Source organism: Anabrus simplex, chromosome 2 (assembly GCF_040414725.1).
Source record: "Anabrus simplex isolate iqAnaSimp1 chromosome 2, ASM4041472v1, whole genome shotgun sequence".
Taxonomy (NCBI): domain Eukaryota; kingdom Metazoa; phylum Arthropoda; class Insecta; order Orthoptera; family Tettigoniidae; genus Anabrus; species Anabrus simplex.
Window position 1 is genome coordinate 500,713,981 of NC_090266.1, and position 17,802 is coordinate 500,731,782.

Genomic DNA, 17,802 nt, shown 5'->3' on the forward strand with positions numbered 1-17,802 from the left:
TCATGCCCTAAAAGTACCTTGCTTTAATGATAATGGGCCCGAAACAGGACATTAATGGACAAATGTTAAAATGAGTCTTCATACCATAGCTCTTGATATTTCACATGCCAAGCTACACAATTATTAACTCTGGTCACTACAGCATACACAACATTTATTTGAAGCAAACAGCATTCTTATAACACTACCAAGGGAGTGTGATTTCTTCTTCGTTCACAATTTTAAACTTGAATGAGCCCTACCACATATATTTTCAAAACATCCACTATATATCTGATAAACATCATAAGCACTAATTTCACTGTAAGTTGCAAAGGAGAGCATCCAAACAAATGCCATCCAAATATGTTTTGAGTTAAAACACAACAAAATAAAAACAATACAGTTAACAAAGAATGTGTACGTGCAGGTTTGGACAAACATTTTTGACCATCGGTTCTGACAAACAAATCAAATAACCAGCACTGACTACAGTGCAAACCAGAGTAGACTTCATTAATGTGCATAAATTATGTCAGTGTCTACTACCGCTAGAGTGCTGTCTTCTCTGGTCCACTCTACTTCATACTGACCACTTGCCTAATCATTATTGCTCAACTCTGGCATGATATCTGTCACCTGTAGAGGAACGGCAAACTGGAAATAAGCATTGTGTTTCGTAAAATTATATCACTGAAGTTCGGACATGTAAACTATCCACCTTTTATTTTAAGAAACCTCAAGAAAGGAAATTTTGACTCGTGAACTTTTGAAAATCATCAATTACAGAATTGCTTAATTTACCTATTATTTGGAACTGTAAATGAAAATTGCAAGAATTATTTTCGAAGTGATCTCTGTATTTAAATTTTATGTAGTTGTGTTTTATTGAATTTTGAAAAGGTTGTGTATCATTTAAATTAATTTCAAGAAACCTAAAAAAAAAATTAACATTGTTTGAAGAATGTATAATTGGTAGAGTTATTGTTTTCAAGTATTGTAAAAAATATGAACTGATGGACTTTGAAGAAATATATTTTGAATGTAATTGGAAGAGAATTGTAAAATTGTCTTGGTAAAATGTGTGCAGTACATTATTTTTTGAACAGTGGATACTGGCATGTGGAGAAGATAGGTGATGAAATTCTAATTCATCAGCAGTTAAGAAACTGGCCATATATGGTCATGCATTTGTATTGGTCAGAATAACGACCTTTCCTATTGGCAAAAAAAGGAATCTAGAGAAATTCGGTGTCCTATTGGTTACTTGTGATTGTCCATTTCCAGCCTTCTGCCAGCTTTGTGTGTGTGATGCGTGTTGTCTGCGTCTTTTCCATCTGAACGGCGTAGTGAGTGGTAACATTACAAGTTATAAATCTCATTTTTCAACCGTATTGGAGTTCAGAGTAATAAATTATTATATTTATAATATATTTGAAGAACCACCTTTCCAATACACAAAATCCTTATGTTTAGGATGAAACCGTTAAATCACAAATTGGACATGTTTCGCTCAATCTTAGTGAGCATCATCAGCAATAGAAAACCTAAAACATTGGTTTGACTGTGTTTTAGACAGACAGTCACCGCATCTTGTTATTGGCAACTTACTGTAATTCATCATCAAATCCATGTTAAGCCTTGTGTTTTATCAATTTATTTAAATATCTCGCTTTCCTGAATGACTGTGTTTTAGACAGTCACTGCATCTTGTTATTGGCAACTTACTGTAATTCAGCATCAACTCCATGTTAAACCTTGTGTTTTATCAATTTATTAAAATATCTTATTTAGGTTGTGTTTTTCATCGGCTATGCCTTTGTTTTGGTTTACTTGATTTTGTATCTTTTGTTAATGTTAATAGATTTGAGCTCATGGGTAACCGATGCGCGCTTCCCTTTCTCCACATCGATATATGTTCCTATGGCCTTATTAGGGTTCCTCTCACGTTCCACAATCCTTCCTCAGTTGTCCTTGTTAAACCTGTAAGTCATGTTTATAAGTCAACCGTCTCATTTTCCGGCCTAGATGTGATGCTGCCGCTACATTCTTATTTTCATATTTCAATAATTTATTTTTATTATTACTATTATTGGTTTTATTATTATTACCATTATTATTTAGTGTGAACACCGACTGCTGCTACAAATTCTATTTTTGATAATGTTCAGTATCATTTTCCAGAGAAGCTCACAATGAACAGCAGATATTTTAAATCTTACAACCAAGTCTTTAACCATACATGAGAGAGAGAGAGAGAGAGAGAGAGAGAGAGAGAGAGAGAGAGAGAGAGAGAGAGGGATATATATATATATATATTGTATGTCCCTCCTGAAAAACAAGAATGTTATTTGACTCCAAGTTGTCTGAATTTTGTCCTGCAGTCAGGCAGCCTCAAGTCAATGTCCTATGACGTCATAAAGGAATGCCCTGCCGCCCAATATTCTGGAACGGATGGTGTGCTGATGATAATGTTAGCAGTGCTCACCCTTTGTATTTGTGAGAATTATTGTTCATACTTGAGCAAATTAACCTTATACTAATGTTAACATTTATTATACCACGCATTCATTTTTAAACTTCCCACCTTAAATAAATTTCATGGTTTTTATTGGGAAAAACATATCAATTTAGGGGCAATATATAATATTAAAAAACTAAGTTGACATGATTTCCCTTAATAAGAACCAATCAATTTATCCCAGGTGAGAAGTTTTGAATGAATGCACAGTATATTTAGTCATATAAAATCAACTGATTGCAAATGAATTATTTTCAGTTTCAAACAAATTAATTATTTTATAACTGCTATTACACCAATTATATTCTAAACATATTCAACAATTTTGATAAATAAATTAATGAATAAATGAATAAATAAATAAATAAATAAATAAATAAATAAATAAATAAATAAATAAATAAATAAATAAATAAATAAATGTTTTCATCATTAACAATTCAACACCTTTACTTCTTATTAAACTTTATCATTACCCTTGTTGTACATTACTATGCGCTCATTCTTCTTTGAGCAACTGGTCATGCCTCATTAAACTGTATCTTCTTTCCTACAGAAATTAATCACCATACAGCTTTTAAATTACCATTTTTTTTTTTTTTTTTTACCACTCAGAAAGCCAAAGATGAATGAATACATTTACCTGTATAAATAATGTGGCCTGTTACTGGCAATTATCGCAACAGGGACATCGTGAACTTGATTATTTAATACCTGGAAAGATACAACAACATAAGAATATTTAACATAGTTTATATATCATACTTAAGATTTTTTTTTTTTTTTGCTAGGGGCTTTACGTCGCACCGACACAGATAGGTCTTATGGTGACGATGGGATAGGAAAGGCCTAGGAGTGGGAAGGAAGCGGCCGTGGCCTTAATTAAGGTACAGCCCCAGCATTTGCCTGGTGTGAAAATGGGAAACCACGGAAAACCATTTTCAGGGCTGCCGACAGTGGGATTCGAACCTACTATCTCCCGGATGCAAGCTCACAGCCGCGCGCCTCTACGCGCACGGCCAACTCGCCCGGTTACTTAAGATTGAAGCTGCTAGGGATTAGCTTTAAAAAAAAAAAAAAAATACAATTTGTTTGACGTCACACCGACACAGAGAGGTCTTATGGCGATGATGAGACAGGAAAGACCTAGGAGTGAGAAGGAATCAGCTTGGCCTTAACTGAGGTACAGCCCCAGTATTTGCCTGGTGTGAAAATGGGAAACCACGGAAAACCATCGTCTGGGGTGCCAACAGTGGGGGTTTGAACCCACTAAGAGATTAGCTGTTATACCAAAGTCCTTATGTAAATAGAGTGTAGCAATATGAACACCTATCAGAAGAATAATTAGGAATTTGTTCCTCATTCAGTTTCTGCTCTATGAAAAAAATAAAAAAAATAAAAAAATAAAAAAAAAATGAAAAAAATAATATATATATATATATATATTCGTACCACATTTCAGATTCTGAACCTGTAAATTAAAAGTAAAAAATCAGTCAATACTAACAGTCTCCCAATGAAAGATCTACTAAACAACATGCCAATCATGCAAAATGTGTAAACAACAAGGGTGCCCTATTGCTATAATGCTGATGGTACTTCCATGATATGCAACACTTTCTTCAGTCAACTTTAAATCAATGTGAATAAGCAAGTCAGAAACACAGGAGTATTGGGAAGGAACAAATAAGTGTCAAATCAATAATTCTGTCCGTATGATAAGATGAGTTTCAGCAGACTGAAGAATCTGACAGTTATAAAGTAAGTGCGTCAAAACTAAAAAGAGATTTCAGATATCACACATGATAAGAAACACAGAAGAGTACCTTAGTCAAAATACAGTAATGACAACAAATATAAGATGTATTCTAGTCAGCTTTACATTGAAATGGTGACTCATTTTCTACTGGTGATAAGGTATGGGAAGGAGGATCTAAATAGAGAGGAATGGTTAATGAAGGGGGAAGATAGGTTCATCATGTTGACTCAGTCTGCAATAAAAGATATTGTGAAATACGTTTTCTAGTCCGTCTGGTGGCCAAGATCATTAAAGCATCAAATCTATATGGTCTTGACACCGTGGTTAGCCAGTTCAAATCCCGTTGGTTGAAAATTTTCACCATCAGAAAGTCGGCCAGAAGGCTAGGAGGGGTGATGGTATACAATTTATAATTGATGAACTTTATTGCTGAAGATGACACACACACACACACACACACACACACACACACACACACACACACACACACACACACACACACACGCACACACACACACACGCACGCACATACACATACAGCCCCCGAGCCATTGGAATTAACCAATGAGGGTCAAAATTGTCGAACAGGCTGGGAATCAAACCTGGGACCCCTTGGGCCAAAGGCCAGCATGCTAAGCATTTATCCATGGAGCTGGACAACATCCTGCTAATTGTGGCAAATTGTGAGCTTCCTGCATTGGGCTATGCAGCCATCTCAAGACCCACATATGAAGTTGAAAGATTAACCTACTCGTGTTTGAGTGTTTGCTATTAATTAACACATACAACTGAAACAGGCTGAAACAGGCCTACATCCAAACCAAAACATTTAACAAATTTAAGGCCCTTAAAAAATTTGCAATTTTACATAAATGTTGCTCTGATAGTAGATAAGTCGAAGATAAGTCACTTAAATGAAGTAAGATGCAAGTTCTTGAAGAGCAGCACAACATCTATATAATTTTAGAACTTCAAATTTCTTAAATTGTATTATAACTTCACGCCTAGCAGTATTTGCAGGCTTGTTCAGTGAACTATTCACCAATTCTCATAAACATTTTGAAGCACAGTGCCAGACATTATGTATGTTATGCTGCTTGTAACTTATTTATTACTCTGTAGAGAATAACATCATCTGCCAGCCATATCTCTGATTCTACTTCTTTACACGCCATATCATTGATTTATATATAAGAAAACATAAAGGTCCAATAATACTGCCTTGAGGAATTCCCCACTTAATTATTACAGGTTCAGATAAAGCTTCGCCTACTCTAATTCTCTGAGTTCTATTTTCCAGAAATATAGCCACACATTTAGTCACACTTTTTTCTAGTCCAATTGCACTCATTTTTGCCAGTAGTCTCTTATGATCTACCCTATCAAATGCCTTAGATAGGCCAATCACAATACAGTCCATTTGACCTCCTGAATCCAGGATATCTGCTATATCTTGCTGGAACCCTACAAGTTGAGCTTCAGTGGAATAACCTTTCCTAAACCCAAACTGCCTTCTGTCAAACCAGTTATTAATTTTGCAAACATGTCTAATATAACCAGAAAGAATGCTTTCCCAAAGCTTACATGCAATGCATGTCAAACTGACTGGCCTGTAATTTTCAGCTTTATGTCTATCACCCTTTCCTCTATACACAGGGGCTACTATAGCAACTCTCCATTCATTTGGTATAGCTCCTTCATGCAAACAATAATCAAATAAGTACTTCAGATGTGGTACTATATCCCAACCCATTGCCTTTAGTATATCCCCAGAAATCTTATCAATTCCAGCCACTTTTCTAGTTTTCAACTTATGTATCTTACTGCAAATGTCGTTATCGTAGGTAAATTTTAATCCTTCTTTAGTATTAGTCACCTCCTCTCTCTGGACATACTCTTTCATTTTTCACTAAAATTTGTGACAACCAATTATGCTTGCCATCATGTTATCCTTAGATGACTTCTTTGCTAGATTCAATTTCCTAGTAAGTTCCTTCAATTTCTCCTTACTTCCACAGCCATTTCTAACTCATTTTTGTTTTCCAACCTGCACCTCCTTCTTAGTCCCTTTACTTCTCTGTTAATAATATAGTGGATCTTCACCATTCCTTACCACCTTTAAAGGTACAAACCTGTTTTCACATTCCTCAACAACTGCTTTAAACCCATCCCAGAGTTTGTTTACATTTTTATTTTCTGTTTTCCACCGTTCATAGTTACTTTTTAAAAACTCCCTCATACCACTTTTATCAGCCATATGGTACTGCCTAATAGTCCTAATTTTAATATCTTTCTTTTTTTCACATTTATTTTTAACTACGACAAAAACAACTCCTCCAAATTCTCTTAAGCGTTGTCTATTCTGCTTATCTACTTTGTCTTCATGCACAAACTTATGCAGGTTCCCGATTGTAGTCACTGACTGCATCAAAATATTTCTTCTCATCCTTTCTATCTCACGTAAGGTTGACATCATAGTAGGTTATGATTCGCCTTGACACAAATTAGCAGCATTCATTCGACTTGAATATTCACGTCTGATCATAGAGAAATATACTCCCAATATGAGATGTATTCACTAACCACGCCTTACGGTACGTCGTAAAATATCTGCGGTGTAATTCGTCGTCTTTTCGTTGGCACCTTCACAACTGCGTCATGTCTTCAGCAAGTTTCTCTGTCTTCCGTATTTCGCATTTTCCCCCATCCAACCCATACGAGCCCCCAAGATTCGTATGAAATTACATATATTTGGATAGAAGAACAATACAAAAAAAAAAACAAATTAAAATTGCCAAAATACAGGCACCAAACACATCATCCAAGGAGTCTATATCAGCATCTTCTCCTTGTGCCTCATCCTCGTTTTCTACTGTTTTTTTCCGTACTGCCAACACCAACACCACATTAGTATTGATAACACAGTCGAACCTGCACCTTTATTCAGTGGACACCTCCCTATATTGACATTTTCCCACAGAACCGATGTTATTTTACACGGCAATGTTAAATAAGCCTCATTTACATGGACTGCTTGAAATCCGGACACTGGACATCGCAATTAGTCTCGTTCACTTGTCTTGAGCAGACACATTATACATATTCCAGGACACTTTCTTTACACTAGGCTATATCATCCTTTCTTTGAAAACCATTCTGCAGACATACCAGAATTCCCTTCGAATGTTTGCATTATTTTGAATTCAAGGAAAAAAGATAAAGAAATGTACATAGGAATGCTATCATTGCCATGAAGTCAATTCCTCTGTACAGGTCTCCTTCCAAATGTTTCGTTATGGTCATCTTGCATTCTAAATAGTGAACATTCTGAGAATTCTAGTTGCCCAGAAATGCTGCCAGTTACTGTATATTCACAAATTACCAATGAATTTTCCAACCCAGGTTGCATCATTCTATTCATAACTCAGACTGTCGCTGATAACATCAAGGTTAGGCAGTTCAGTTCATCTTGACAACGAAGATAGATACATGTGCTAATTATTGTTGAGACAGAAATACTGTAGCATTTTAATAGCCAAGTAAACACGAGTAACAAGGGGCAAGCAAGTTTAGGTCTTGAAACAAGAAATGTAATTACAGGGAGTGCAAAAGGATTTTCAGTGAGAAAGCTCGCTGGAAAATTCATATGCTGGAAAACTCAAACACAACTGCAAACAATAAAAATGAAATTTTGAGTGGGTGGGAGGGAAATGTGAACCAGAAGTGAAAAGAAAGTAGAGTCAATTTTTGCAGAAGCAAATGTTGCAGTATAGTGAGTCAAGTGCTACTTTCTCAAGTAAAGAAATGGAGTAAGTGGGCCAATATTACATGAAATAAGTGCGAGAAATTGCAAGTAATCTGAACGTTGGGATTCTTAAACAGACAGAGAATTGGTGTGTCACACTGGATCGTAAGTATGATGGTAACACAATAGAACTATTTAACAGACTTTATTCCCTTTTTGAGAATATCACAGTAAAGAAAATGTGCTAAATTTACACAAAGTTGAATGATTACGTCTTGAAGCTGTAACATTTTAAAGGCTGTAAAATCACTTCCAATATCACCCATGCAAATATGTACGTAAAAATGATTCAGAATAATAAAAATAAAAATGTATGCTTATATTAAGGTGTATGTTCTTTGCCACTACTTTCCGCAACCCTGTTTCAGCGGACACCTCTTGTAATGGCCATATATGCACAGAACCGATGCTGTCCGCAGAAGAGAAGTTCAACTGTATTACCCTCAGATGAAAGAAGAGAATGTGTAAAACTGTGGAAAATACAATCATTTCCGATCATGACACCATGAGGGGATGGACTTCACATCTAGCTGCTAATTTGTGAATAAATTTTTATTTCTTGAGTAACATTATCTGTGACTTGAATTATTGCATGTGATTTGTACGCCATTACACAACAGTACTAGGTGTGTAAGGGCGTATTTCCTTCCTTGTTGATGGTTCTCTAATTTAATTAGTCTCTTATCAATTGTTTAACAAAAGAATAACACAGAGACCATGATTTCCTAAAAATATAACATCTAAAAAACAAGAATAAGCAGGTATTATTCCATTCATATTAACCCTTAACGATCATTATATTTTCATGCATTCATATACCGACTGTTTAACTGCTTTTTTTAAAAATTTGTTTTACGTCGCACCGACACAGATAGGTCTTATCGTGACGATGGGATACGAAAGGCCCAGGAATGGGAAGCGGCCGTGGCCTTAATTGAGACCCAGCCCCAGCATTTGCCTGGTGTGAAAATGAGAAACCATGGAAAACCATCTTCAGGGCTGCCGAACCCACTATCTCCTGGATGCAAGCTCACAGCTGCGTGCCAACTCGCCCGGTACTGCTGTTCTTATGCCAGTTAGTATTTAAAAATAATGTTACTGGCTTTACATCCCACTAACTACTTTTACAGTTTTTGGAGACGCTTGGAATTTAGTCCCACAGGAGTCCTTTTAAGTGCCAGCAAATCAACCAGCATGAGGCTGATGTATCTGAGCATCTGCAAACACCACCGGATAGAGCCAAGATCGAACCTGCCAGGTTGGAGTCAGAAGGCCAGTGCCTCAACAGTGCAATTAGTATTTAGACCACTCACCTGATTGGATATACAAAGTCAGAAAAAAAAATATATCAGAATACCTGGAAGGATGAAGCCGCTTTTGATTAGATGACAGCATATGACACCTGGTGGATAATAGACGTACTGACGACGGTTTTAACATCAACTGCCAGCATGTGGCATAGTGGCATAGCTACCCAAGCAACAACTTATTTAATTACCACATGGCATTACACAAGGAAGAAAAACAACTATACATACAAACTACAGGGTGCGGCAGAAATACCTGATGAATTTCAAACGTAAATAACTTGGCAATGCAACAAGTCGTTTAAAGATTTATTGCACAGTTGGAAAGAGTAGTGTCTGCCATTTGCGTCACATATACATAAAAACTAGGTTTTGAAAATAATGTCCTCCAAATTCCGACTGTCCTGTTCGATGCACCTCTGAAGCCTCTCCTTGTAGTTCTGCATGACTCGCTTGAGCATGTCTTGTGGTATTGCCTCAATTTCTTTATGGATGGCAGCTTTCAGGTCATGTAGTGTTCGCGGCTTACGTCGGAAGACACGATCCTTCAAATATCCCCAGAGAAAGAAATCCCATGGGGCGAGGTCATGGGAACAGGCTGGCCATTGAATGTCACCCCGTAAGGAAATGAGACGTCCTTGAAACATTTCTCTGAGTGTGCAGTGGCATCATCTTGTAGGAACCACACAGCGGGATTCCGTAAGTCGGTGAGTGTCAGCTGCAGGAAGTTGCGTAACAGCTGTACGTAACGATCTGATGTTACTGTTACAGTTCTGTCCTCCTCTTCAAATAAGTAAGGGCCTACAATTCCAAGATCAGCGACAGCACACCAAACAGTAACACGCTCGCTGTGGAAAGGTCACGCATGGATCTGTTGAGGATTGGTTGCGGACCAGTACCGGAAATTATGTTTATTAACGTAGCCTGACAAATGAAAGTGCGCTTCATCACTTGCCAGGACAATGGTGTCAGCTGCTACAGCTTCCAGGATAGTCTCACAACACGCTCTGCGGTTGACCCAATCACGTTCACTGAGTTTCTGAACACCCACCATTTTGTACGGATGGAACTTCATGTCTGCGTGTAAAATCCTCCTTACGGTGCGATCCGAGAGTCCCATAGCATGCGAATGCCTACCCACCAAACGTTAAGATCGCGTAACAGCATGTCTCATTGCACGGGCGGTCTCTGGTGTTCGGACGCTACGAGGCCTACCAGCGGCTTTGTTTTCACACTCTAAGCACTTTTTCCCAAACTGTTCACCCATAACAGAATGGTGTTCCTGCTCGGAACTTTCTCATGTCGACCTAAGTGAAAGTGTCTGCAAAACAAACGCTGCGTTGTGGTAACAGAGTCGGCATTTTTGAAATAACTCTCAATCACGAAACCTCGGTGTTCACCACTTCACGCCATGCTAGCGACTGGCTGACTGACTAGCCCAGACGAGACGATGCACATGTTCTCCAAGGCCAAGGACAAGACCGCGCGCACCATGACAATAACACCTGTTTGAAAGCTGTGGCCAATACAACCTTTAGTTCGCTCCAATCTACTGTTTGTGACATAAATGGCAAACCCTGCTCTTTTAAACTGCGCAACAAAATTGTGAATGGCTTGTTGCGTTGCTGAGTTATTTACATCTGAAATTTGTCAGGTATTTCTGCCCCATCCTGTGCTATAAACATAAATAATCAAATGCAATAATAAATAATAATACATAAAAATAACAACAATCATCATCATCATCATCATCATCATCATGATCATGATCATCATCAATTCCCCTTTTACAGCTGACAGTGGGTGGGGGCAAATATGGGTCCTCTCTACTTAATCCTGACCCTCCACCATTCCTTGTCCAACACTGTGTTGCAGTCCAGGTTCCGTTGTCCTATAACATTCTTCACAGAGTCCATCCATCATAATGTTCATCTTCCTCATCCTCTCTTCCCTGTCATCTGTCTTTATAGTGCTTGTCTTGGCAGTCTTTCGTCCACTTAATAATAATAAGCAAAATGCTGGCAACCAGGAATGAGTTAGCTGGAAAATTTATAATGTCCAATAACGGACCATTTATACTGATATTATAAATTTACTCATTTGGGACAAATATTTCAGGTTCCCTATGGGAATCAACATCTATATCATCAACTAGTGCTGTCGAAGATTCACCTGGAGGACAGAATAGCACACTGTTGTCTTCAGCAACGAAAGAATAATCTGCCTGCATGTAAGTGATGGTCGTTCACGCATATGACGTAGACCTGGTGAACGTCTTCCAGTCTGTGTTGCGATAAGCTTTAACTCTTATTTACCTTTGGTGTTTGTGGAGAGAATGCTGACCAATGCTTAGTACACACAGAATGTAGTTTGACACTTTATTCCGTCGTTCAGGAAGGTGATGGTGCTGTTCCAACATGACAGGGCTCGTCCACACATATGTATTAGCATGTGCAACTCAATGTGATCTGCAAGATGTGAAGCAACTTCTCTGGCCAGCACAATTGCCAGATTTATCTCCAATTGAAGACATGTGGGACATGATGGGATGACAAGAGACTTTTGTGAATCGTCCACCTCCAACTCTTAAAGAGTTATGCGAAGAGGTCGAGCAAGCATGGAATAATGTACCTCAAGACATTATTCACATCTGTATGATCCACTGCATGCAGAGCTAGTGCTTGCACTGCCACCTGTGGAAGTTACACCGCATTCTAGTATGGGTGTTATTTCAGCATGGGTCCATACGTGGTACCTCAGAACCAATTAAGCAATTGATCTAAAAATGTAATAGTGTACTACATATACTTTCCACAATAAATGTTGAGTGAAGTGGAAACCTTCCAAAGCGTGTCATAATTACCCCCCCCCCCGGTAGTGTATTTGTACTGCCTGTCATGTTCACTGAAATTGGATAGTATGCCAGGCCTTTCTTCAATCCTAGTCATCATAATGTCACTATTTAGTCCTAGTCATATTTGAAAACAAGAACCTAAGTTTTTCAATGAACTTAGTTAAGGAGTACATCATTTAATGTAATGGGACCAAGCCACATACAGGTTGTACATACAAGCTGATCAAAGACACAAACATGAAGAAATAAAGGAAAAGTTATTCATGAGTTCTATTTTTGGGCTTATGCCGTGTAAATAATTATAAAACACACTCAACGTTTCAAAAGGAACCTTGCCTTTCTTCATCAGGAGACAAAAGAGAAGAGAAACGACGTATTGATGGTTGCTAGGAGAAAGCAACAAGGAAGCTACAAATGGTGCCCAAGATGTAAAGGGGACGCCATTTTAGCCCCATGCTAGAGACAATGAATAGTGGCAGCAAAGCATTACTCTCTAATGGTTCTGATTATAGGTAGCCATGATTCACTGAGGTTGTAACCTGTATCGCGGTTGAAATTATCTTGATGTTTACGTATTTCAACCGCCTCCCTGATAATTCTTGGGCGATATTGCTTTATACGGGCAAGAACATCCACTTCTTGGAACAAGACATCATGACCAGGTGTTAGGGCATGGTCAGCAACAGCTGATTTATCAGGTTGGTTGAGTCTGATACATCTGGTATTTTCTTTGATGCGAGTACACACCGTTCTCGAAGTCTGCCCAATATAAACCTTGCCACAAGTACAGGGAACTCTGTAGATACCAGGTTGTTGTAATTTAGGCAAACTATCCTTAGTTGGTCGCAGGAGTTGCCTAATCTTAACTGATGTTCCAAAAACAGTTCGTACATGGTACCTACGTAAGATTTTAGCAATACGATCCGTTGTGTTATGTATGTAAGGTAGGTAAGCAGTTCCTTTTACATCTTTTTTCTTAACAGACGTCCGATTATGTGCCGATTTCAGAACCCTTGAGATTAAAGCTCTGCTGTAACCGTTGCTCTTAAAGGTGGTTCTCAAGGTGTTAATTTCCTCTTGTAGATCTGACGCTTCACAAATCCTCCTGGCCCTGGTAGTCAGAGTTGTAAGGATACCATGTTTTTGGGCAGGGTGATGGTGAGAATCTGCGTGGAGATATCTATTGGTGTGTGTGGGCTTACGATACACGCTGTGTCCTAGAGATCCATCCTCTTTCTTGGTGACGAGAACATCCAAAAAAGATATCTTGCCGTCAGATTCCATTTCCAAGGTGAAACAAATGGAAGGGTGCTGGCGATTAAGGTGATCCAGAAAGTGACCAAGATTGTCTTCACCTTCCGTCCATACGATGAACGTATCATCCATAAATCGCCACCAGATCTTCGGTTTGCAAGGTGCCGACGACAAAGCTTTCTCTTCGAAGTTTTCCATGAAGAAATTGGCCACAACAGGAGAGAGAGGACTTCCCATGGCCACACCATCTGTCTGTTCATAATATTTCCCATTCCATAGAAAGTAGGAGGAGGTCATGCAGTGATAGAAAAGCCTTGCGATCTCTTCAGTAAAAATATCATTAATGAGAGACATAACACCATCAACAGGTACTCTCGTAAACAGAGACACCACGTCGAGACTCACCAAGATATCGCCTGGCTGAAGTGATATAGTTTTTAACTTCTCAATGAAGTGTGTGGAATCCTTAATATATGAAGGGGTGTTACCCAGGTGTGGTTGAAGAAGACTACCTAAATATTTCGAAAGGGCATATGTCGGGGAACCAATCGTACTGACAATAGGCCTAAGAGGAACACCCTCCTTATGTATTTTGGGAAGGCCATACAGTCTCGGAGGAATAGCATCCCCTGGAAGGAGACTCTTTGCTGTATCTTCTGGAATAGAAGATTGCTTGACCAATTTGACGGTCATATTTGAGTAGCGAGTTGTGGGATCACGACTGTTAATCCTGTATATAGGATCAGCTAACAAGGACGAGATCTTGTTGTCATATTCATCTTTATCCATCACCACCGTCGCGTTACCCTTGTCAGCGGGGAGAACGATTACATCAGAATTGTCTCTTAGATCTTTTAGCGCCCGGATTTCACCTTGTTTTAAGTTGGACTTAGGTGGATTAGCGGTCTTGAGAACTTTGGAACATTCTTGTCTAACTTCCTCAGCCTCTTCAGGTGTGAGGTTATGTACCGAGGATTCTATAGATGTAATAAGTTCCTCAATTGGAATTCTTCTAGGCGCTACAGCAAAGTTGAGACCTTTAGCGAGAACTGCCTCTTGGGTTTCATTCAAAGGCATACTGGATAAATTTACGACAACTTTGTTGGAATCGTGTCTAATGGTATGTGGTTTCTGCTTCTGACATAACCTTTCATATTTGGAAATATGCCTACCCCTAACCTGATCAAATATGTTGTTGGCTTGCACTGCAGTAATACGGTCAAACACCTTCCATAATTCCTCATCTACGAAGTTTGAGAGGCGTAGATGTAGCTGTAGTAACTCCCTCGAGACTGAATCCAACTGCTTACAAGTCTGCTGTATCCTCTCTATCAGTAGCGCCTTGCTAGTACGACGATAGATTCTCATAGCTTTTGGTGTTCTGAAAGTATGCTTCAACATAACAAAATTTGGTAGTATATCATGGTCCCGGCATCTTAGGAGAAAAGTGAGAGAGGAAATAAGACACACCTTCTTGCGTCGTAATCTACTAAATTTAGACATCGATCGAAAAATATCCTCCCCATAGAGGTTTCTAATATTATCATTTAGACTTTCACGACCCGTGTAACTATTCACGAGTTCTATTTTTGGGCTTATGCCGTGTAAATAATTATAAAACACACTCAACGTTTCAAAAGGAACCTTGCCTTTCTTCATCAGGAGACAAAAGAGAAGAGAAACGACGTATTGATGGTTGCTAGGAGAAAGCAACAAGGAAGCTACAAATGGTGCCCAAGATGTAAAGGGGACGCCATTTTAGCCCCATGCTAGAGACAATGAATAGTGGCAGCAAAGCATTACTCTCTAATGGTTCTGATTATAGGTAGCCATGATTCACTGAGGTTGTAACCTGTATCGCGGTTGAAATTATCTGGATGTTTACGTATTTCAACCGCCTCCCTGATAAGCTTCCTGATGAGCTTCCACCGATTCCGGACTCGCTCGCCTGCTCCCTCGCTCGCTGCGGCTTCGCCTGTGCTCCCTTTACACGCATCTCGCGGTTTCCTATATAAGGAACCCCGGATCGGGAGCAGGCGACAGTCGATAGCGGGCGGGGGAGAGGCCTTTGTCGTCGGCACCTTGCAAACCGAAGATCTGGTGGCGATTTATGGATGATACGTTCATCGTATGGACGGAAGGTGAAGACAATCTTGGTCACTTTCTGGATCACCTTAATCGCCAGCACCCTTCCATTTGTTTCACCTTGGAAATGGAATCTGACGGCAAGATACCTTTTTTGGATGTTCTCGTCACCAAGAAAGAGGATGGATCTCTAGGACACAGCGTGTATCGTAAGCCCACACACACCAATAGATATCTCCACGCAGATTCTGCCCAAAAACATGGTAACCTTACAACTCTGACTACCAGGGCCAGGAGGATTTGTGAAGCGTCAGATCTACAAGAGGAAATTAACACCTTGAGAACCACCTTTAAGAGCAACGGTTACAGCAGAGCTTTGATCTCAAGGGTTCTGAAATCGGCACATAATCGGACGTCTGTTAAGAAAAAAGATGTAAAAGGAACTGCTTACCTACCTTACATACATAACACAACGGATCGTATTGCTAAAATCTTACGTAGGTACCATGTACGAACTGTTTTTGGAACATCAGTTAAGATTAGGCAACTCCTGCGACCAACTAAGGATAGTTTGCCTAAATTACAACAACCTGGTATCTACAGAGTTCCCTGTACTTGTGGCAAGGTTTATATTGGGCAGACTTCGAGAACGGTGTGTACTCGCATCAAAGAACATACCAGATGTATCAGACTCAACCAACCTGATAAATCAGCTGTTGCTGACCATGCCCTAACACCTGGTCATGATGTCTTGTTCCAAGAAGTGGATGTTCTTGCCCGTATAAAGCAATATCGCCCAAGAATTATCAGGGAGGCGGTTGAAATACGTAAACATCCAGATAATTTCAACCGCGATACAGGTTACAACCTCAGTGAATCATGGCTACCTATAATCAGAACCATTAGAGAGTAATGCTTTGCTGCCACTATTCATTGTCTCTAGCATGGGGCTAAAATGGCATCCCCTTTACATCTTGGGCACCATTTGTAGCTTCCTTGTTGCTTTCTCCTAGCAACCATCAATACGTCGTTTCTCTTCTCTTTTGTCTCCTGATGAAGAAAGGCAAGGTTCCTTTTGAAACGTTGAGTGTGTTTTATAATTATTTACACGGCATAAGCCCAAAAATAGAACTCATGAATAGTTACACGGGCCGTGAAAGTCTAAATGATAATAAAGGAAAAGTTGTGTGAATATCTGTAGGCAATAGTCAACCAGTAATGCTTGAAGAAATGAAATGCTCACTTGAGACCTACTGTCTGTTATTGCTACAACACACCTTGGACATGATGACATTTACATAAATTTATCTCACTCAGTGTACATCTGGAATGTGTATATTTCTGTTGGTATAAGGAACAAGATATTTAATTATATAGAACAATTTGGCAGGTTATATTTGTTTTAACAAATAACAGCCTTAACAGACACCAGAAAACCAAACCAAACCCCATGGCACTACAGCCCTTGAAGGACCTTGGCCTACCAAGCAACCGCTACTCAGCCCGAAGGCCTGCAGATTACAAGGTGTCGTGTGGTCAGCACAACGAATCCTCTCAGCCGTTATTCTTGGCTTTCTAGACCGTCAGATAGCTCCTCAATTCTAATCACGTAGGCTGAGTGGACATCGAACCAGCCCTCAGGTCCAGGTAAAAATCCCTGACCTGGCCGGAATCGAACCCGGGGCCTCCGGGTAAGAGGCAGGCACGCTACCCCTACACCACGGGACACCAGAGTTGTATTAATTTTGACTAGAAAGAGATCTTTATCATGCAGAAGCCAACAACATGGAGATGGCAAATTTACACATCTCCATGTGCCACTAACCTTAACCAGAATCAATCCCATTATCATGAAAACAGAAGGTCAATTACTAACCGACTGTAATTAAGGTTGGCATTGACAGTATTCAACAGGTTCATACCGAGAAGAAAACAATTGGAGAAAAGAAAAAAACCCTCAACAAAGTAAGAAAAGAAACGATGATTATGAATAGTACTGCTGTTTTAAGGAGGTAAGCATCGAGATAATCATCCCCGAAAATAACTGTCAGAAACTTTTGTTGAAGTATTTTAACTCCAATCTATATATATAAAATAACTTGTCCTGACTGACTGACTGACTGATTCATCATCGCCGAGCCAAAACTACTGGACATATAGAGATGAAATTTTGGGGATATATTCATATTAAGACGTAGATGCTCGCTAAGAGAGGATTTTTGGACATTCCTTCGCTAA

At 39.2% G+C, this 17,802-nt stretch overlaps 1 protein-coding gene across 3 annotated transcripts in view; it reads right to left on the reverse strand.

Moving 5' to 3' along the window:
* The window catches only part of LOC136864197 (protein O-linked-mannose beta-1,2-N-acetylglucosaminyltransferase 1), a 652,704-nt gene that overhangs the window by 178,700 nt on the left and 456,202 nt on the right, over window positions 1–17,802 (reverse strand). For all 3 annotated transcript variants that reach the window (XM_067140873.2, XM_067140872.2, XM_067140875.2), the window contains one exon: window positions 3,144–3,214. In XM_067140873.2, the coding sequence (XP_066996974.1) occupies window positions 3,144–3,214 (71 nt within the window). The remainder of the gene's footprint in view (window positions 1–3,143; window positions 3,215–17,802) is intronic.